Genomic DNA, 23,640 nt, shown 5'->3' with positions numbered 1-23,640 from the left:
CTACATCAACAATGGTCGATGCTATCATCACGAAAGATTCAGGGCATATCAAGGGTGAGGATAGAAAAGATGAAAGGAAAAAAGCAATGGTCCATTCCCAAAGATAAAGTTCTTATATATAAACTTTTTCAAACATCCAATGTGACCTAAAAATCAATCAAGATTCCAACTGATTCCAGCTTAAAATTGATCTTACTCTCATTTGAGATTCCAGCTATGTTATACCAATAAGAAATATCTGAACTGGTCCACAGCACGCAAGATTCCAAGGATTTTGCTGAAATATATGTGGATTAATTGATTAATTGTGAGACCTACGGTTTATACAATCAAAGTGTTTGGTTCAGCCTGATGCCCTTCAATTATTTTAAGTGACAATGATAAAATTAACAAAACTTACTCTCATTTGAGATTCCAGCTATGTTATACCAATAAGAAATATCTGAACTGGTCCACAGCACGCAAGATTCCAAGGATTTTGCTGAAATATATGTGGATTAATTGATTAATTGTGAGACCTACGGTTTATACAATCAAAGTGTTTGGTTCAGCCTGATGCCCTTCAATTATTTTAAGTGACAATGATAAAATTAACAAAAAAATATTTGATGATTTTGACTATTTATATATATTTTAAAAAAAAAAATTGTAATTTCTTATCCTTGGCTCGAGTAATCTAACTTCTTTAAAATAATTTTACATTAGTTTCCTCATTAAAATAATGATTTATGCTTCAAAACAAGTTAGCAATTTTCACGATTTTGTGAAAAAGTTTATAGCTTTAGATGGCGTAGTTCAATATTGTACTAAAACATATAATTTTAGTTTTCAATTCAGGTCTCATTGTTATCTTTCAATGAAAATTCGATTTTGAAGAATAAATAACTTCGATTGCAATTCCCAGCTTGGGTGTAAGATGTAAATATAAATAAGTAATGATTAAGTTTTCTACTTTTACTTCTACTTCTTGTAAAAGAACCTTTTGAAAATGTTACTTTGAATAAATAAATAAATAAATAAGAAGAAACTTTTCTAGTCCGACAAAACACTTCTAAAAAATTATTCAAACAAGTTAAAAAGAAAATTTTAATCTCAAAAGCAACTTTTGACGTTTCAAAAGTTTTGACTCACTCTATTTTCTCTGTGAGATCTCTGTGAGATATGAGCTTTCTAGATTATAATGACATGGTTGAACAAAGTATTAAAATAGACAAACAATAGACATAATTTTCTTCATATTTAGTAATAAAAAATTTTAAATATTTTATTACATCAATTATCTCCTTGACCTACACCCACCACCCACCATTTACAAAATAACAACATGTGCATAATACTAAGAAGGGAAAAAAATCATTTAGAACAATTATTTGTAATCATAGAAGTTTTCAAATTTAAATTTTTTTTTTCTTTTTTGTCTCCAGAAAACATAGTTTTGTGTGGTCAACAAATAGCTCGATTAATTTGTACATAATACAAACCTCATTTATTGTAGCTAAATATTAGATTTTTAGTAAATTTTGATAAATGAATAATATGCATTATTAAAAAGTTGATAAAAATTGTTGATCTCATACAATATATAGTTAAATTTGATTTAAATTTTTATCAAAATTTTAAACTAACCAAACAAGTGCAATAAGACTATTCAAAACAACGAACAAAGATTTTAATTTTTTTATGTAGAAAAACGTAATTTTTGTTTAAACTTCTAGCGAAAGCCACTAATAAATACATAGATTGTACCTCATTAGGATTGATTATGTTGGTCATTATGTAATTTATGTGGGTCTACCAACGAGAGAATACATGAAAAATTGTGAAAATAATTGTATTGCAAATAAGTCAATATAAGTCTTTCAATCTTACTATCGCGATAGGGTCATTGAAATGATTTAAAAACATGGGGCACGTGATTGGACAGTCAAAAAAATAATAATACATACAGGTGCCCCCAACGCAACACACCTGTCAAAAAAATCTGTCAACTACCTTGTTTAAGCAGCATTATCCTAAAAGGCCAAACTTTTTCCAGCTGTTCAATGGCCCCTATGCATCAATTCTTTTGGATCTGTTGCAATTTCCAATTTAAGTAGAATATTTTTTAGATAAAAAGATATAGTCGCTCACTGCAGTAGTCGTCCTATGTAGCATCTTATATGACGATTTGTAATTTGATATATTGATATGGTAGTTTTTTCTTGCCTCATATATTAAATCACTAACCATCATATGTATGCCACGTAGAGTGATTGTGATAGTGAATGATTACAAATAATATTATTCAAAGAGATAATTTAAAATTTTGCTTTATTGAAGCATATTGGTCAACAATTTTAAAGATTTGCTATGGACCGACTTCTCTTTCTAACTGTCAAAAAAAGGATTCTCATAATCCCTACCGAACAGACCCTAAATTATTATGGAATATAAATGGGAAATGTGAGATGATAGACAAAAAATTTTTCGTGAAAAATTAAGACAGGCATTGCCATGAAAAGGTGTATAAAACAAAATTACTTATAGAAATGAATATCGTTTTGAAAAATCTATGTAATTTTAATTAATTTTTAAATAGTTAAAGCCTACAATTTAGTAAGTCCTACAATTGAAGACGCCTAGTATTTAATTTTAGTTAAAGATTGCAATCATTTTGTTATTCATTTGTTTAAAAGATCATTGGGCTATACGAGTTATCCGTAATAATTATGATCCATACCTTTAGCCAATTGAGCTCTTGAGTTTTGAAAACGAGTGTGGTGCTATCATTTAAATGTCCCAAAAGATTGTGCCACATTGGATCACCCATATTTGGGTTGAATTGGGAGTACGATTTCCATTACTCAAATTCAATTGAAGGACGAATAACCCTAGTTCATAATTTGGGGGTTTGAGGTTTGTGAAGATGGCTATTGTGTGTTACGTTCAAAATTGGTTTTCTTCATTTTTTTTTAATTAACAAAATAGATCTTAAGCTTATCATTCGGGATTTTGGTGACGTGACGACTAACATCTAACTCATGTCACATGTTAAATTTTGTAGTTCACATCATCAAATTCATTAACATTTCAATAAACAAGTGACAAAGTGACATATGTAATAGATTTCCATAAATTCAGTAGTAGCTTGAAAATATTTTTCAGGGTCAAGTGGGAAACAATTAGAATGCTTTAATGTCACTTGGGTTATTTTACACCATTTAAGCCAAAAGCAAAACACAATGCTCGAAATCTTTCATAGAATTAAAAGATTAATTTTAATTTGTAAAGCTTCAACAAAATTCTAATGCCATGTATTAAAAGTCTGGCTATATCTAATCTTACCCAAATACGAATACACTGCCACGATTGTCTCATCCCAATGTCTTGCACGAACCTCACTATCGAGAATCAGAGGAACATTGCATACTTTAACCCAGAAAGAATAGTGGTTGAAATTATGTGTTTACCAAATGCTCAAGTCTAGTCCCGTGCTTGGTTTGGATAAAAATTAGATTTTTAGTAGATTTTGATTTTTTTTTTAAATTGGTAAATGTGTAGTTGAAAAGTTGATAAAATTATAGATTTCATGAAATGTGTGATTAAGCCCTTGTTTGAGTCCCATTTTTTTGGGAAGAACAAATTTTTTAATAGTGTATTGATAGGGAATGTATAGTTAAAAAATAAGAAAAAGTTTTGAATTTACGTGTAATATTATTCTATTAAAGAATGTGTTGTTGAAATAATATCAAAACACTGTTGAAAATGTATTTTTCCAAAAGAATGGAACTCAAACAAGGGCTAAATTTGAAGTTCGGTGAAATGGAGGCCAAATTTGGCTAACTAATACGATGATACATTTGTTAAACTTCCATGGCCCTTGTGAAAACAATAAGGTATTGAATCTTTCCTTATGCTCCACAATAATATGATGTTATGTACGCCAAATCAAATGAAGCACGCTTGATTCAACCTCCTTGTTTATAGTACGGCCACCTATAATTTTCCAACCAATCATTGATCAAGCCGCAAGATTGTTCGTTGAAAGTGAATTTTTCCTTTTTATTTGGGTGATTTGTGATATTTCGAGAATTCATGTTGCTTTGTTTGTTCAAGTGAGGTTTTGGAAGAATTAATATAAAGTATTATAAATAGTCAAACTTTATTTTTAGTTAGACATTTTAGTAGACTTCCCAAGTACTATCAACTTTTATCCATTATTCATTTCTATCTATATTTAATTAGCTGATGGCTACGATGCAATAATACACGTCAGATCACTTGGGAGCCCACATTGATCGAATGATCCTTTTCATCAAAGTCAAATATGACAACACGAAAGGTCAACCCAAGATTCCTCTCGTAGAGGTCGGCACATAGAAGATGTCATTTGAAAACATAATTAAGACATGACTGAAAAGGTGTTCCCCTTGTGTAGCAACGCCACTGCAAAAGTCAATCAAAGAAAATTCATTATTATATAAGGTATGGGGCAACAACCAAGGTATCTTGATGACCACATCGCAATCGAATTCTTCAACCAATCAAATCTGTCTAAAAAGGATGATGTCGCACATGCTCGATCAGACATTGTAGCTTGTTATGATCATAACGGTAAGTCGACAAGCTCCAATTTAAAGGGCTATATAAAGGGGCAAAGGTCCAAAAAGAAGGACCGAACTGTTAAAAATCTCTCTATATCACTTGTATTCAAGTTCTTGAAAATTACGCCCTTATATTATACTAATATTCCAAAAATATTAACATGATGATTTTTTAAAAAATTCTCTAAATTGATCTGAAAGTACCACATCATTTTTTGTCAACAACATCAACCATTTAAAAATTCTTCCCATAGAAGGCTGAAGTTTAAAAATGCAACTTGCCAATTGTATGATGATTTTTGGCAATACATGATAGTTACTTGTTCACTTCACCCGTATAATTGAAATATTCATTTTGAAACCCTTTTGGACTGACAGGTCAAGTATCAATTATCATGATAATGCAATATGACTTTACGGTTTCAAGTTCATACCAATATTCCTAATTTATTGTGTGAAATGTTTGCATAATTACATAAATGGATTGCGGCTGACCATGTGAATTAGTCTTGGAAATGGGGCATATTATTATTGGGACAACTTGATTGCGATCGACTATGTGTGTATGTTACTATTGTACTATGACTCGATGGTCCTGTCTCGACAGAATCAATACCAACTTATTTGTAATCAATTTCTTAGAATATTTTTTGAAAGACGTGGTTAAAATTTCATGTTTCGTGAAGAGTTTGAAAAAACTAAATCTGTGATTTCATCGAATTTACTTCCTCAAACATGTAATCAACACTACAAGACAATTGGATTTTCAATACAACAAGAAACCCGCACAATGAGTTCCGAATCCAAGGCAAACAATTTTTCCGTGGCCTTCATACGGATTTGGTATCATCAAAATAAACTAAGCTTCATAAAACTACATCAACAATGGTCGATGCTATCATCACGAAAGATTCAGGGCATATCAAGGGTGAGGATAGAAAAGATGAAAGGAAAAAAGCAATGGTCCATTCCCAAAGATAAAGTTCTTATATATAAACTTTTTCAAACATCCAATGTGACCTAAAAATCAATCAAGATTCCAACTGATTCCAGCTTAAAATTGATCTTACTCTCATTTGAGATTCCAGCTATGTTATACCAACGTTTCAAAAGTTTTGACTCACTCTATTTTCTCTGTGAGATCTCTGTGAGATATGAGCTTTCTAGATTATAATGACATGGTTGAACAAAGTATTAAAATAGACAAACAATAGACATAATTTTCTTCATATTTAGTAATAAAAAATTTTAAATATTTTATTACATCAATTATCTCCTTGACCTACACCCACCACCCACCATTTACAAAATAACAACATGTGCATAATACTAAGAAGGGAAAAAAATCATTTAGAACAATTATTTGTAATCATAGAAGTTTTCAAATTTAAATTTTTTTTTTCTTTTTTGTCTCCAGAAAACATAGTTTTGTGTGGTCAACAAATAGCTCGATTAATTTGTACATAATACAAACCTCATTTATTGTAGCTAAATATTAGATTTTTAGTAAATTTTGATAAATGAATAATATGCATTATTAAAAAGTTGATAAAAATTGTTGATCTCATACAATATATAGTTAAATTTGATTTAAATTTTTATCAAAATTTTAAACTAACCAAACAAGTGCAATAAGACTATTCAAAACAACGAACAAAGATTTTAATTTTTTTATGTAGAAAAACGTAATTTTTGTTTAAACTTCTAGCGAAAGCCACTAATAAATACATAGATTGTACCTCATTAGGATTGATTATGTTGGTCATTATGTAATTTATGTGGGTCTACCAACGAGAGAATACATGAAAAATTGTGAAAATAATTGTATTGCAAATAAGTCAATATAAGTCTTTCAATCTTACTATCGCGATAGGGTCATTGAAATGATTTAAAAACATGGGGCACGTGATTGGACAGTCAAAAAAATAATAATACATACAGGTGCCCCCAACGCAACACACCTGTCAAAAAAATCTGTCAACTACCTTGTTTAAGCAGCATTATCCTAAAAGGCCAAACTTTTTCCAGCTGTTCAATGGCCCCTATGCATCAATTCTTTTGGATCTGTTGCAATTTCCAATTTAAGTAGAATATTTTTTAGATAAAAAGATATAGTCGCTCACTGCAGTAGTCGTCCTATGTAGCATCTTATATGACGATTTGTAATTTGATATATTGATATGGTAGTTTTTTCTTGCCTCATATATTAAATCACTAACCATCATATGTATGCCACGTAGAGTGATTGTGATAGTGAATGATTACAAATAATATTATTCAAAGAGATAATTTAAAATTTTGCTTTATTGAAGCATATTGGTCAACAATTTTAAAGATTTGCTATACTAACAGATTTTATCTACTCTGTGAAGGTTATTAAAATTTTAGTTGTTTTAAATCGCCTATTAAATATAACAGAAAAAAAAATTCCATCTTCCAATTAATAATACTCAAAAGAAAAAAATAATAATGATATTTTTCATGTAGAAGAACCATTTTCTGTAATCTTCCAATTAAATCGCCTATTATTATTATTTTTATTATTTTTATTTGTTATTTTCCTCCATAAAACACAGCTTTGTGTGGTCGACAAATAGCTCGATTAATTTGTACGTACTACAAACCTTGTATGGAAAAAAAAAATTCCATCTTCCAATTAATAATACTCAAAAGAAAAAAATAATAATGATATTTTTCATGTAGAAGAACCATTTTCTGTAATCTTCCAATTAAATCGCCTATTATTATTATTTTTATTATTTTTATTTGTTATTTTCCTCCATAAAACACAGCTTTGTGTGGTCGACAAATAGCTCGATTAATTTGTACGTACTACAAACCTTGTATGGTGTAGCTAAAATTTAGACTATTAGTAAATTTTGGTATGTGGATTATTATAAAGTTAATAAAAGTTGAGGATCCTATAAAATTTGTAGTTAAAATTAATTATTGAATTTTTTTTAGTCTTCTATCAAAAAAATTTTAAACCTCACCAAAACGGAAACAAGATTATTCAGGATAACGAATAAATATATTTTTTTTAATATAAAGAAACGAAATTTTTGTTTAAAAGTCTAGCAAAAGCCACTAATTAATACATAACCCTTGTTTGATTCTCATTCTTCTAAAAATTCATTTTTCAAAACTCATTTTTAAACACACATTTTTCAATAAAATATTATTACACGGAAATTCAGATTTTTTTAAAAAATTTTAACCACACATTATCGATTAATCTACTATTCAAAATGCATTATTTCCATCAAAATGAGAATCAAACAAGGGCATAGACAGATAGACTGTACCTCATTAGGGTTGATTATGTAGGTCTAACCAACAAGAGGATACATGAAAAGTCAAAATAATTGTATTTCAAATAAGTCAACATAAATCTTTTTAAACAGAAATATGTAATTTAAAATTTTGCTTTATTCAAACATATTTATATGGTCCACAATTTTAAACATTTGCATTATTAACAGATTTTTATCTGGTCTCTGTGGAGGTTATTAAAACTTTAGTTGTTTTAACACATCTATTAAATATAACAGAAACAATTTCCATCTTCCAATTAATGCACAAATAAAAATTAGATGTTTTAGATTTTTCATTAAATGTGGAAAAAAACGATTCACGTAATTCACCCAAAATATATCGAGAATAAGACATAGTATTGACAATACGACATAGTTTACTTCTCTCTCTCTCTCTCTCTCTCTCTCTCTTTTCACACAACAGGTAAAAACTTTGATTGCTTTTGAATTTAATTCCAATTAATTCACAAAAAGTCCAACTATTAGTTGTTTTGTCATTAAATATAATCCAAGGTTTAGAGCCAATGTACCTTAATCAGATCAGATGTGACAAAGTTGTCTTAGTGGCTATCTCCACAATACATTTTTTTTCTCTCGACATATCATCGCTTCTTAATAAACAGGGAGATGTCAATACATTTTTTGACACATTAGAATACTACATCTTAGCATCTTTCCATTTTTTAAGATATGATGTTTCAAAGTGTAAAATATGCATTAGAATAAAAACAAATTAGGAGAACAAATTTGAGAGGGGCAGGGCACTTTTCTTGTGGTACAGGCAATGGCTTCTTTCCTTGACTTTGAGAAAATCTTTTTAAGGTCAAGGAGAGGAGATAGTGTTGCTAATGGGTTGGGCAGGCCTCAACTTAATTAAATCTCAAAAATCAAACACCATTATCCCATAATGGCGCCATTAAAAGATAGTTAATTAGCAAGCGGTAAGCCCTTGTTTGAGAAATATTAAAATCTAGATTTTAATTTAAGTCAGCGTTAATAATTAATTTTAATTATATTTTATGGAACTTCCAACTTTTCAACAATGCATTTCATGAACTTTTATTTAAATCTACCTAAAAATCTAATTTTAATATTCACCCAACAAGAACTGATGATTAGAACAAATGTTTGGATTATAACCATAAATTATTGACTCCCCCAACAAGGAAAAAGGGGTTGCAATGCCCATAAACTAATTATCAAAATGAGTTCATTAAGCTATTTGATAGGGTTTCAAGCATGTGTTTATTAGTCATATCTAAATATTATTTGACAACATAGATAAATTTTTTCATCGAAATTGGAAAAGATTAGATTAAATTAAATTAAATTCTAGTTAGTGGATCATACTTAAGTCACCATTAAGCATTGGATGGTAACAACCCTTCAAATAGAGGATTTCATTTTTATTTTTAAAAGAAAAATACAGCCTTTTTGGGTGGCATAATGGAGAAATATGAACCCATCGACCGAATCAGCAATGAAGTAATCTTGATCGTACATGGGGTAGCTAGGTATACGTGCATAAACATCATGTTTATGTAATATTAGGCTTCTTCATGATACAGATTCTTCGAAACTCTTTTTTCTAAACTCATTTTTAGTCATACTCCTAATAAAATAATTTTTCATGTATTCTCATAATTTCTCCATGCTTTTTAATCTTTTATTTTCAATAAAAATAAATTTTCATAAAATTTATTTCAAAAAAATTAAATCAAACAAACCTTAGATATACATTTCATAAAAATCTTATTTTTGGTAGTTATTAATATGGCAAGGTTATCATGTTCTTAGAATCACCTAATCTGCCCAATAACCAATGACCCAATATTCTTGATGTTGAAAATTGAAAACTAAAATTTTATACCACTGTGATTTGTGAGCAATAAAATCGTAGAAAGAAATAGACACATGAGAATGTGTAAAATATATAGAAATTTGTTTCAATGTAAACTACATCTTCTTTCGGCATGTAATAATTCACTCTGCGAAAAGAAGTTTAAAAGAAAAAAATCCGAACACATTATCTTCTCTAACCTTTCTTTCTTTCATGATCATTTAAAAATACTAATGCCAATTCCTTATTTATTTATCTTGTAAATAGGGCAAAATCGAAATTACAGATATAAATTTCCTAGACTTAACACTTGATGTGAGATCAAGGCTCCTATTTACGATTCATACAATGACTCATCAACAATAATCAAGCTCCACAATTTAACATTTGATGTGCTAGAGCCTATTCAAAACAGAGAGCAGTTGAATGTCTTAGCCCTTATTTGGATACTATTTGTAAATTATTTGTAATTGATCAAATCATTTTTTTCTCCACATATTTCATAACATTTACAAGTACCATCGATTGTCAACCATTCATTTATATATATTTATAATTTAAATTGTTTACGAACAACATCCAAATATATTTTTAGTTGACTATGAGAGCTTATGGATTACACATTCAAAACCCCTTTCAACCTTTTTTTTTCCTTTTTTCTTTTTTGAAGTATTGATAGCCGGAATAAGGATGGCTAAATAGTTAAAAATCTCTAGTTTAGTAGTTCACGGTGACTCACAATCGATAGTCAACCAAGTCAATGAGACATACCAACCAAAGGAAGAAAGAAGGAATAGCTATCTTCAAGTTGTTAAGAAGGAATTCAAAAAAATTTTAATCGTCCAAGTCAAACAAATTCCCAAACTCAAAATGGTCACACTAACACTTAGTTCAGCTGGCCACAAGCAATGGAATAGAAAAGTTTGACAGTATTCCTGTAGGAAGAATTTCTCACCCATGATAAGAGTATAAAATATGATATTTTCCCCTCTTAGTTGTTGCATTCATATGATTATTTAACGTCAAAATATACTCGTTACTCTTATGTTTTGATCTAGGTCACAATTTGATGGAAAATGTTGAAATTTGAAAGAAATGAGTAAAAATGGGTAAAGTGGAAGAAAGTGAAAGTTCAGGGACCAAGTTGCAAATAATCCATAGATGAGAAGAGTGATAAAATGATGATTCAACAATGCTAAAGGTCAATTGGGTGCAATTAGAAGTCAAAGGAAGTGAAATATGATTGTAACATCACAAATCAATTTCTAATCAAAAAATTTATGTATCCATTTTCAGCCTCATATTGGGACCCTATTTTGACATGGAAGATGATCGAATTATATTCCTTTGTGTTAGATTTTCAACGCAACTTGAATCACCTCAATCGAAAATCGAGAGAGAAAGTTATGACCAAAATACTAGAAGCTGTCTGCGGAGGAAATTGTGACAACCATGCGATAACATGGTTACCTTCCGAGAACTTTTGGGCCATTTTGGTTGAACCATGCGGTCGCATGGCTTATAATCATGTGGCCACATGAGTATTTTTCAAGGGAAAAATCCCAAATTCCTATTTTGATGTGGACACTTATGGAAATTTGTTTGACACACATTTTTAAGCCCTAATCTCGACCCAAGATGCCACTCTTGCATCCCCTATCAATTTTCTCTCAACTTTGGCCAAAGAAATCCATGGAAAACTAAATTGATTGGTGAAGCCACAAAAGAACTCGATTAGGTTTGATTTTTTCAACGTTCTTTCTTGCATGTAATTTGTTTTTTCATTGTTAAAAATTCTGGAATTAGATTTCTTATGTTTGTTGGGCATGTTTGAGATTAGGTTAATTCATATTAGATTTTCATGAATTCAATCAAGTTTTTTCATCGAATGATCGAAGTATTTATTGATTTTCAATTTCAAACAGTTTGTTGGTGTGATCTTTTACTATCATATGCTTGAGGTATATGATCGATTTTAGATCTAATTTCAGTAAACAATTGTGGAATTATATTGTGTAAAAAATCTAGATTTGGAACTCTTAGGGAATTAAAGAAGGGTTTGAATGTGTAAATCTTCCAATTAAAGTGTTAGGATAAAAAAAACCTTTAATTGAGTATCTTCATGCAAAATTGACTTTGACTGATCCAACCGAATCGAGGGAATTTCGTTGCTTCACTGCTTCACACATTAATTTAAATTTTCTTAACTTATACATTGTTATTTGAATTCTATTTCAATTGACATGTTACATTTACATAAAATCACAATAGAATCCTAGTTTTTGACTCTTTGGATTATTTTCCATCTCCCTATGGATACGACACCCCAAAGCTATACTACAATTACCGCATTATTTTTTGGGTGTAATCAAATTTTGGAGCCGTTGCGAGAAAACGGTATAAATAATTAAAGGATTTTTCGAGCAAAAGGGTGACTACATTCCTCTTTTATCTTTTTAGTTTGTTGTACATTTTAGTTGTGTTTTATTATTTCTCACATTTGTGTACTTTTGTGCTTTATGAACAGGTATCGAGACTAGCGAGGGCGATTTATTGCAAGACCTCAACTAGAGTTTGAATTACTTTCTAACCCTCTTTTCGATTCTGCCTGTAGACACGAGCATCACATTACACAACACAATGAGCGATAGTGAGCAGGACGATGCACCCTCTTGGACCCTACATGATTACCTTCACCCAACATGTACTTCCATGCCATCTTGCATTAAGTTACTACTCAATATGCCACGTATGGACTTAAAACTGGGAATGATCCAACTTCTTCCCATTTTTCACGGACTTGAAAATGAGAATCCATACGTGCATATTTGGGAATTTGAGGAAGTGGTTGCAACCTTCCACAATTAACATGGTACAATAGATACAATCAGGCTTAAATTTTTCCATTTTCACTTAAAGAACGAGCAAAAAGCTGGTTGTATTAATTGAAACCACGTTCGATTAGAACTTGGGCTGAAATGACCCAAACTTTCTTTGGCAAATATTATTCACATCATAAGACCACTTCCCTTAAGAAGCAAATTTTCTCATTTGCCCAAAAGGATAGTGAAACCTTATACCAAGCTTGGAAGAGATACAAAGAGTTGCAAACCCTTTGTCCCCACCATGGATATGAGAGTCAGCGTGCTGTGAGTTACTTTTATGAGGGCCTAATATCTAGGGAGCGTCAATTTGTAGAAATGATGTGTAATGGAGACTTTTTACAAAAAGACCCGGATGAAGCCATAGAGTATCTAGACGACTTAGCTAAAAAGGCTCACACTTGGACTGGACCTAATGCCTCCGATAACAACAATAGGTCACGACCTCAGGGAAACTCTACTAGCACAGGCATTTATCACCTTAGGGAGAAAGACAACCTTAGAGCCAAGGTAGAAAGCCTCACTAGAGAATTAGAAGCTCTACGTGCTAAGGATTCAAAACCTATACATGTTGTTTCCCGTGTTGAGTCTGAAGTGTTTTATTTTGTGTGTGGTGGCACGAATCATCCAGCACAAGAGTGTGCTACTTATGCTAAGATGAGGGGTGCTATACCTTTAAGGTTACAAACCCAAGTGCAGGTTGTCGTAAGTAGTAAACTCAGAAGTCCGAGGTCGAACCATAGGGAATTGGAAGGAAATAAACTATTCTATGAGTGGTAAATGGTTGGCGGAAATACGATGGAGATAGACACTAGAGCATTGGGGATTCACTTCGGATAAATGGGTAGAAATTGCTCTTGATCTTTTATTTAACTCATATGGAAATCAACTAAGAAGTGATCTCATATGAAAGATAAAACATTGATCGCAAATATACTAGAAGATAGATCTTGAAAATTGTTTGAGAGAATATGTCAAAATAAGTTGTTGGTATGTAGAGATTATCTAAGCATTTATTGTGCCAAAATTTGTCAACAATAAATCAAAGTCTTTAACAAACTAAAACCATTTGTAGAACATACACTTCAGCCAAGTAAGAAGATGAACATTGAAGAACAAAGTGAAAGATCAAAGACAATACTACACATTCACCAAAGTTTCACCCTTTGCTCTAGCAAATGGTTTAGAAATACATAATGAAATTTTACAAAGAAAATGAAGGAAACTAGAATATGATGAAGAGGAATTGATAGTCTCAAAATCTTGGCCAAGTTCCCCTTTTATAGGCAAAGGAACATCCAAAATACAAGTGGATAATGCAACTTGTTTCTGTCCAGCTTCAAGACAGCTGAAACATGCAACTTGATGCCAATTTTTAGATATTTTGTGCACCGAATTCGGACTTATGATCAACAGATAAATTATTTTCACTTGAGTTAGCTTTCCATTGGTGCAAATATCAGGTTCCATTGGATCTATATAACTTCAGATATGACAAAAACAATGAGTGTTGCTTCACAGGTAAAAAAGTTGTATCCAGCACGTAACAAGCTGGACTTTGCACGATAATTTTGGCTACCTTGTGATACGAATTTGACTTCTTGGTACCCAAGAAAGTTGTAGATACATGTCTTATCTTTCCAACCCAACTCGAATCACCTTGGTTCAATGTCTGCAACTCAAGTTATGATCATTTTACCGACAGCTGCTTCTTGCTTGAGACAGCTCACTATTCTTGACTTTTCAACATTTTTTTCCTCCACTTGCTCCACTTGTTCTAAATTGAAAATACATGTGAAATACATCAAATAAATACTCTTTCAAATGTATAATACTCATGCCGACATGTATGTAAATACATATTTCATTTAATTGCATTTTTAACCATGTATTTATGGAAATTGAATTTACGGCAAGAGAATTGAAATTATAGACTAATATTAGTAAATTTAAACAAATTGAATGTAAAATACCTTGTAAATGATATATCTTTGAAGCACTTTTAAGCACTAATCACACTACCCAACCAGGATATTGCTAGTCTCAAGCAATAAAATTTCAAAATTACTTCAAATGAAACAGCTTGTCGTACTTGTCTCAGGATTTGAAAATGCTTAACAAAAGACTTCTAAGGTTTTCTAACAAAGCATAGTCTAACTTGTTCAATGCTTGACCAACGTGTGTGCGCACATAATCGATTCAGTCAATCCCATACTTTTTTAAATTAGATTCATCTCAACCCTCAATGGTCAATTGTTTCTCTCTTCTCTCGTTGGATGCACACCCCCAAACTTGATTTTGCAACTATTTTCCCACGGTGTGATTTATGATTAAATTTATATACTATTACTCACCCTCCCTAGTTTGGTTAGATTTTACTAATTGTAGCTCAACACATCAACAAATGAGATTCTCCTTAATTTTGACTGATTCAACCTCCAAGAATCAACTAAGCTACTAATCCCTTATCAAAGTTCTAATTCTCTAAAATAAGTGTTTGGGACTTAATCAAGGCATGTAGTGCATCTTCTATTTCATGCACATGCTTTTTTTCAAGTTCACCGTACGTATTTTGTTTCATGCACTAGCTTGATCTTTATATATATATATATATATATATATGATTGTCCTCATTGGGCTCTTTTAGGGTAGCTTCACAACATGACAACTTTTTCCCTTCTATGCAATGATTAGTGCAATGCCCCTCATTAAACACTTATTCTCGAAAATCGATCTTTAACTTAAGATTTTCACCTAATTATCATCTCATTGGTCTTAAGCAATCCACACAAAATCTAACATACATGGAATCCACATCTACCTCAATGTCTCCCTACAATAGCTCAACCACCCCAAACTATCCTAGAATTGGTTTATTAGGAATTTTTTTGTTTTGTTTTGTTAGTTCTACATATTCTATCCATTGAGCCAATCTAAATAATATGTGATTTTCGTGATTATTGTGTTCAATGTAAATCAATCTAACATGAACAAGTTTAAACTAAATCAAAGCAGCATCCCCTAGTCACAATAATATAAAAATAATTTCAAATATTATCATCGGTTGGTAAGAACTTTTTTTTTTTGGAACTTTTTGATTCCTTTCCCCCCAACCTAAATGAAACATTTTCTCAATGTAAAGATTAAACGTGCAAAATATATGAAGGACAGTAAGAAGCAAAATTTTGAACAAATGGACGGGTTTTGAGCTTTACCTGGAAAGTCTGCATAAACTTGGCCTATATGAACCTTCAATTTTATTAGTGAAAAAAAATGACAATAAAAAAACACACACCTAAAACAAACACACAACATTATAAAACTGAAAAGAAATATACAAAATAAAACAATAAGAAAAGGATATCAATCTTTAGGATCATGTAAAGCAATGGACTCTTTTAATCTAGAGAAATTCTCAAAAAATGGTTTCAAATGATGTTCATTAACTTTAAAAATATTTCTATTACTTGGATTTTCAATTTCTACAACTCCATGTGGGTAAACATTTTTGACAACGAAAGGATCAGTCCACTTGTAGCGTAATTTTTCAGGAAATAAATGTAACCTTGAGTTGTACAAAAAACTTTTTGGGAAGGCTCAAAAGTTTTTCTAACAATGTTTTTATCATGGAATACCTTCATTCTGTCCTTGTAAATTCAAGAGTTCTCATATGTTTCATTCCTGATTTCTTCCAACTCATTCAGTTGAGGTTTTCTAAGTGAACTTGCCTCATCTAAACTAAAATTAAATAATTTAATAGCCCAAAATGCTTTGTGTTCCAATTCAACAGGTAAATGGCAAGGCTTTCCAAAAACAAGTCGATAAAGTGACATAACAAGGGGTGTTTTGAAAGCTATACGATAAGCCCAAAGAGTGTCAGATAATTGTAAAGACCAATCTTTTCTATTTGGATTCACTATTTTTTCCAAAATGCATTTAATCTCTCTATTTGCAAGTTCAGCTTGACCACTAGTGTTTGGGTGATAAGGAGTAGACACTTTATGAGTAATCCCATATTTTTTCATTAGGGCCTTAAAGGGTTTATTACAGAAGTGTAAAGCCCCATTGCTTATAATGGCTCGAGGTATTCCAAATCTTGACAAAATATTTTCTTTCAAAAATTTCAAAACAATTTTATGATCATTGTGTGTACAAGTAATTGCCTCTACGCATTTAGAAACATAATCAACTCCAACCAAGATGTATAAATAACCAAAATATGATGGCAATGGACCCATGAAATCAATACCCCAATAATCAAATATTTCAATAACTAGTATAGGTGTTAGTGGCATCATATTTCTACGAGTTATCCCACCTAATTTTTGACAACATTCACAAGCTTTACAAAATTCATATGTGTCTTTGAAAAGAGTTGGCCAATAAAATCCAGACTGCAAGATTTTTGCAGCAGTTTTCTTTGAAGAAAAGTGACCACCACATGCTTTAGAATGGCAAAAGGCAATTATCTTTTGAATTTCATTATTTGGCACACATCTTCTTATTATTTGGTCTGGACAATATTTGAACAGGTGAGGATCATCCCAAAAGAAATTTCTTACCTCATTGAAGAATTTCTTTTTGTTTTGAGCATTCCAATGAGATGGTATTTGACCTTCTTGGTGCGCATCAAGTTGGAAAGAAATTATTACTGGAAAAGTTTCATCTTCACCCAAAAATGAGTATTTCAGATTAGATGGTAATGGCTTCAAATCGAGCTTTGGCATTTGAACACTTGAAATCATGGACATATTGGACTGTTTGATTTCCAATCACTTGTCTTTTTCTCCTGAAAAGAATTAAACAAAGAAATTATATGCGAATTTTTAGAATTATCGTTCAATTTAAATTCTAGCACATCAGATGAAGATGTAGGGATAAATTGATCACCAACAAATTGTTCAATAAAAACTACTTCAGGCAAATCATCTTTATCTCCATGTTGCTTACAAATATTAAAAACATTCATTTTCACGGTCATATTTCCAAAAGAGAGTTTTAAGATGTCATTTCTACAATATATCAACACATTTGAACTAGCAAGAAAGGGACGTCCTAAAATGACAAGTATTTGTACATTTGAATTTAAAACAGGATGTATGTCCAAAACTATAAAATCAATAGAATAATAGAATTTATCAATTTGAACTAGAATATCCTTTACAACCCCTCTTGGAACTTTTACTGAACGATCAGCAAGTTGAAGTGTTGCTGTTGTTGGCTTATGTTCTCCCAAACCAAGTTGCTCATACACAGAAAAAGATAATAGATTAACACTAGCACCAAGATCAAGCAAAGCACGCTCTATCCTATTATTCCTAATCACACAAGAAATTGTTGGACAACGAGGATCTTTGAATTTAGGTGGAGTGTTTTGTTGAATGATTGAGCTCACATTCTCTGTCAAAAATGCTTTATGTTGAACATTAAGTTTCCTCTTGACAGTGCACAAGTCTTTTATAAACTTTGCATATGAAGGAACTTGTTTGATTGCATTCAATAATGGCATGTTAATTTTGACTTGTTTGAAAAGTTTAAAAATTTCAAAATTATGGTTGAGTTTTGAAATTGGTTGCAATCATTGAGGAAATGGAGCTAGAACGGGACATTTTTCAACACTAGGTTCGAAATGATTTTTTCCTCAATTTTGGAAACATCATTTTCTTGCTTTGAAGTCCCACCCGATTTTAGTTCTTTTGAAGGGATGGGTTTGTCAGTAATTTTTCCACTATGAAGAGTCATGATGGAGTTGGCATTTTCTTGTTGACATTTAGAGGAACTAGAAGCATTTACATTAAATTGCCCAGAAGGATTTGGTTGAGGTTGAGCAGGAAATTTGCCTTTTTCTTGAGAATGCAAAGAAGAGGTCAATGAAGAAATTGTGTTCTTGATTTCATTGATGCCTTGTGAAGTTTGATTATTCAAGTTAGCTTGTCCTTGCATGAATGACTGTAATGTTTTCTCAAGAGTTTTTTATTGTGGTGGTGGACAAGAAGGAAATTTTGAAAGCCCTTGAAGCTGTGATATATGAACACGATTATCATCTCTCCAACTAAAATTGGGATGATTTCTCCTTTGTTGATTATATGTTTATGAGTATGGAGAAGGAAAAGGCTTTTTGAAAGTGTTCATAGCATTGGCTTGATCATGTAAAACTTCTTTGAAAACTGGGATGTTAGGACAATCATGTGTTGGATGATCACAAATGCTACAAATTTCATATTTTGCATGGGTTTAACTTCCTTTACTTTCCTTAATTCCATAGTTTCAACCTTTTTAGACTCAACTGATATTTTCCTCTACTAGAACTAGCAAGACTAGATCTGATTGAGTTTTCGATTGGTTATATTGTTTGACAAGATTGAGAATTTTCAGCTAGATGATCTGGAAATTCAAACGCTTCATCTAGATCTTTATCTAAAAATTCACCATTGAACATCGTTTCTACAAATTGTTTTGTTTCAAGAGTTAGGCCCTCATAAAAGAAACTTACAGTACACCATTTTTCAAAACCATGATGTGGACATGTATTTAACAAATCTTTAAATCTTTCTAAACATTGAAAGTAAGCTTCATTGGTTTGTTGAGAAAAATTTTGGATTTGTCTTTTCAAAGCATTAGTTTTATGTGCTGGAAAGAATTTCTTTAAAACTCACTTTGTATTTCTTGCCATATGCCAATCGACCTAGGTTTTAAAGAGTTAAGCCAAGTTTTTGCTTTATCTTTTAGAGAAAAAGGAAACAATTTCAACTTAACAATTTCAGTGGGACAAGTTTGATCGTTAAATGTGGCACATACTTCCTCAAATTATTTAAGATGCAAATATGGACTTTTGGATTCTAAGCCATGAAAATTAGGAAGTAATGGAATCATACCTAGCTTGAATTGAAAATTATTAGAATTAAGAGGGAAAATGAAACATGAAGGAGCAGAGTTTCAAGGAGGTTGCAAGTAATCACACATGGTTCGTGCTTGTTGGTTTTCATTTTCTTCATGTACACTTTCATTATCAGCCATGGCGGAAGATGTGAGTGAGTGTTGAGGTGAGTCAAATAAATTACTAAAAAGTTTCACAATTATCTTTAACTAAACGATGAGAATTAAATTCACGATACTAATATGACATAAAATAACATAAAATAGATGTAGAGAATGAAAATTAGGTGGCACGGCCAACCATATAATAATGTAAAGAACAAAAATTAGGTGGCTCAGCCAACCATATAATAAAGAAACGGCAGATCTGGAGGCTCGACCTTCCCCTTAAAGAAAGAAAATAAACAGAAAATAAAAAATGAAGGAGGCTCGGCCTTCCTTTAAAGTAAAATAACCAAAGTAATAAGATTGAAAAAGGAATGAGTGTACTTGATTTATGCAGATTATGAAAGAGAAGAAAACCTCACAAAAAGTAGCAGAAAATAATCATTGATGCAAATCCCCGACAAGGGCGTCAAAAATTTGCTACAACTTTAAGGTTGCAAACCCAAGTGCAGGTTGTCGCAAGTAGTAAACTCGGAAGTCCGAGGTCGAACCATAGGGAATTGGAAGGAAATAAATTATTCTATGAGTGGTAAATGGTTGGTGGGAATACAATGGAGACGTACACTAGAGCGTTGGGGATTTACTTTGGATAAATGGGTAGAAATTGCTCTTGATCTTTTATTTAACTCATATGAAAATCAACTAAGAAGTGATCTCATATGGAAGATAAAACATTGATTGCAAGTATACTAGAAGATAGATCTTGAAAATTGTTTGAGAGAATATGTCAAAATAAATTGTTGGATTGTAGAGATTATCTAAGCATTTATTATACCAAAATTTGTCAACAATAAATCAAAGTCTTTAACAAACCAAAACTATTTGTAGAACATATACTTCACCCAAGTAAGAATATGAACATTGAAGAACAAAGTGAAAGATCAAAGACAATACTACACATTCACCAAAGTTTCACCCTCAGCTCTAGCAAATGGTTTAGAAATACATAATGAAATGTTACAAAGAAAATGAAGGAAACTAGAATATGATGAAGAGAAATTGATACTCTCAAAATCTTGGCCAAGGTCTCCTTTTATAGGCAAAGGAACATCCAAAATGCAAGTAGACAATGTAACTTGTTTCTGTCCAGCTTCAAGATAGCTGGAACATGTAACTTGATACCAATTTTTAGATACTTTGTACATCGAATTTGGACTTATGATCAACTAGAAAATTTATTTTCACTTGAGTTAGCTTTCCATTGGTGCAAATATCAGGTTCCATTGGATCTATATAACTCCAGATATGACAAAAACAATGACTGTTGCTTCACATGTAAAAAAGCTGTATCCGGCATATAACAAGCTGGACATTTCATGGTAATTTTGGCTGCCTTGTGATACGAATTTGACTTGCAAAACATAAGGGCTGCAGATACATCCCTTATCTTTCCAACCCAACTCGAATCACCTTGGTTCAATGTCTGCAGCTTAAGTTATGATCATTTTACTGACAATTACTTCTTGCTTGAGACAGCTCACTATTCTTGACTTTTCAACATTATTTTACTCCACTTGTTCTAAATTGAAAATACATGTGAAATATATCAAATAAATACTCTTTCAAATTTATAATACTCATGCTGACATGTATGTAAATACTATTTCAATTAATTGTATTTTTAACCATGTATTTATGGAAATTGAATTTACAGCAAGAGAATTGAAATTAGAGATTAACATTAGTAAATTTAAACAAATTGAATGTAAAATTTCTTGTAAATGATATATTTTTGAAGCACTTTTAGACACTAATCAAAGGGACTTTATGAGGAATACTGTAATGCTTTAGGCATATATCAAAACCCTACACCTGTTACTCTGAGACTTATAACCCAAGGTGGGGGAATCATCCCAACTTTAGCTGGAAGTCTGAGAACCAACAACATGCCCAACAAACTCGAGCTTACAATGCACCCCCACGTCAACCCATGTCCTCTAGGAATTTCTTATAAGGCACCCTACATGCATTCATCGAGGCACAAGACAAAACAAATTATGATTGCCCTGGTAGTCGAGGAAAATAAAGAGACAAAGAATCATATGCCTAAGTTAACCAATGTCTTAGCTATAGGGGAACGTGGAAAGTTTCTAGCTCAAGCTCAACCAAACCCAAAAGGGCAGCACATGGCACAAACCTCAGGATCCGAAGATACCAATTTTAAGAAGACGAATACCATAACCACTATATCAGGAAATGTTGTAGAACTAATCCCTCTACCTAGAGAGAACGAAAAAGAGCCAAGTGAGCCTAATGAGAGCAGTCCTAGTGAGGAAGTAGTGAAAACCTAGCTAGAATACCTTTTCCTCAAGCTTTCAAGTCCACTTCAAAATCAACAGGTTAGCATAATGAAATTCTAAAACACCTCAGACAAGTCAAAATCAATTTGTCTCTCTTGCATGTGATCTCTCAAGTTTCTACTTATGCTAAAGTCATTAAGGACTTATGCATTGTAAAAAGGATGCATCATATAAAAAAAATGCCTTTTTAACCAAGCAAGTGTGTGCTGTGATAAAACAAAGAATCTCACCAAAGTATAAGGACCATGGTTGTCCTACCATTTCTTGTGTCATTGGGAACCGTGAGTCTGCACAAGCCTTTCTTGATTTAGGAGCTAGTGTCAATCTCATGCCCTATGCTATATACTCGTTGTTAGGTCTAGGAGAGATGAAACCCACCTCGGTGGTTCTACAATTAATTAGCTGACCGGTCCACCATACAACCAAGGAAAGTAGTTGAGAATGTGTTGGTTTAGCTGGATAAATTTTACTAGCCTATTGATTTCTTGGTATTAGATGCGAAGGTTGAGGTGGATGTTAACTCTAATCTCCCTATTATACTTGGTAGACCTTTCCTTGTGACAACTAATGCTCTTATCAATTGCAAGAATGATCTGATGAGGTTGACATTTGGAAATATGACTTTAGAAGTCAATATTTTCCATGTCACCAAACGACCTATGGAAGATGATGAATGCCATCAAACCTACATTATTGATGCATTCACTCAGGAGGAAGCATCCACAACAATTGATATTGATCCTTCGAACTCTTTTCTCCTAAATTTTGAAACTTCATATGGTTTTGATGTTGATGACTATGCTAACGTTTGTGTTGTTTTTGCAAAATTACAAGACTGCAGGACTTCACCATGGCAACCCAAGTTTGAGGCATTGCTAGAAAGGATAGGAGGAAAGAAACCATCAAGCATTGAAAGCCCTAGGCCAGAATTGAAACAACTTCCTACAGGACTGAAACATGTGTTCCTTGGACTAGGCAATACCTTTCCTGTCATTATTTTGTAAGAATTGGATGCATTACAATGTAAACAACTTTTAAGCATTCTGAATGAACACAAATCTGCATTAGGATGGACCATAGCTGACATAAAAGGTATTAGTCCTCTAATTTGTTCCCATAGGATTCATTTAGAGGAAGAGACTAACCCTAGGAGAGACCCATAATGTAGGCTAAACCCCACAATAAAAGAAGTGGTAAAGAATGAGGTGCTTAAATTGCTAGAGGCAAGAATCATTTACCCAATTGCAAACAATAAACGGGTTAGCCCTACATAGGTAGTCTCCAAGAAGTCAGGTGTCATTGTAGTAAAAAATGAAGTAAGTGAATTGGTGCCTACAAAAATCGTAACTAGTTGTCGCATGTGCATCTATTATAGGAAGTTAAATGCTGTCACTCACAATGACCATTTCTCCTTCCCTTTTTGGACCAAATACTTGAACGTATGGCTGGTCATCCCTCTTACTATTTTCTAGATGGCTATTCAGGATGCTATCAAATTGAGATTGCTTTAGAAGACCAGAAAAAACCACATTCACATGTCCTTTTGGTACTTACGCGTTTCGTAGGATGCTATTTGGACTTTGTAATGCCCATTCCACATTCTAAAGATACATGAAGAGTATCTTTAGTGACATGGTAGAGATTGCATGGAAGTGTTTATGGATGACTTAACTATTTTTG

At 32.0% G+C, this 23,640-nt stretch overlaps 1 protein-coding gene and 1 pseudogene across 1 annotated transcript; one reads left to right on the top strand and one right to left on the bottom strand.

Annotated features, from left to right (window-relative positions):
• Window positions 1–16,072: 16,072 nt before the first annotated feature.
• On the bottom strand, window positions 16,073–18,562 carry LOC111369049 (annotated as a pseudogene).
• Window positions 18,563–22,105: 3,543 nt separating this feature from the next.
• LOC111369048 lies at window positions 22,106–22,964 on the top strand. Its single transcript, XM_022990533.1, has 2 exons — window positions 22,106–22,342; window positions 22,434–22,964. The coding sequence occupies exons 1-2, from the start codon at window positions 22,106–22,108 to the stop codon at window positions 22,962–22,964; spliced, it is 768 nt and encodes a 255-aa protein (XP_022846301.1).
• Window positions 22,965–23,640: the final 676 nt, after the last annotated feature.

This window comes from Olea europaea, chromosome 20, assembly GCF_002742605.1.
Source record: "Olea europaea var. sylvestris chromosome 20, O_europaea_v1, whole genome shotgun sequence".
Lineage (NCBI taxonomy): Eukaryota > Viridiplantae > Streptophyta > Magnoliopsida > Lamiales > Oleaceae > Olea > Olea europaea.
The sequence above is the reverse complement of the archived record's forward strand: the minus strand, read 5'-3'. Positions and strand labels throughout refer to the sequence as shown.

Excerpts from the sequence above, each read along its gene's own strand:
- LOC111369048 (XM_022990533.1), top strand. The coding sequence starts at position 22,106 with ATGCATTGTAAAAAGGATGCATCATATAAAAAAAATGCCTTTTTAACC. Across the intron at positions 22,343-22,433 it reads GAGAGATGAAACCCACCTCG|CCTATTGATTTCTTGGTATT; the intron begins GTGGTTCTACAA and ends AAATTTTACTAG.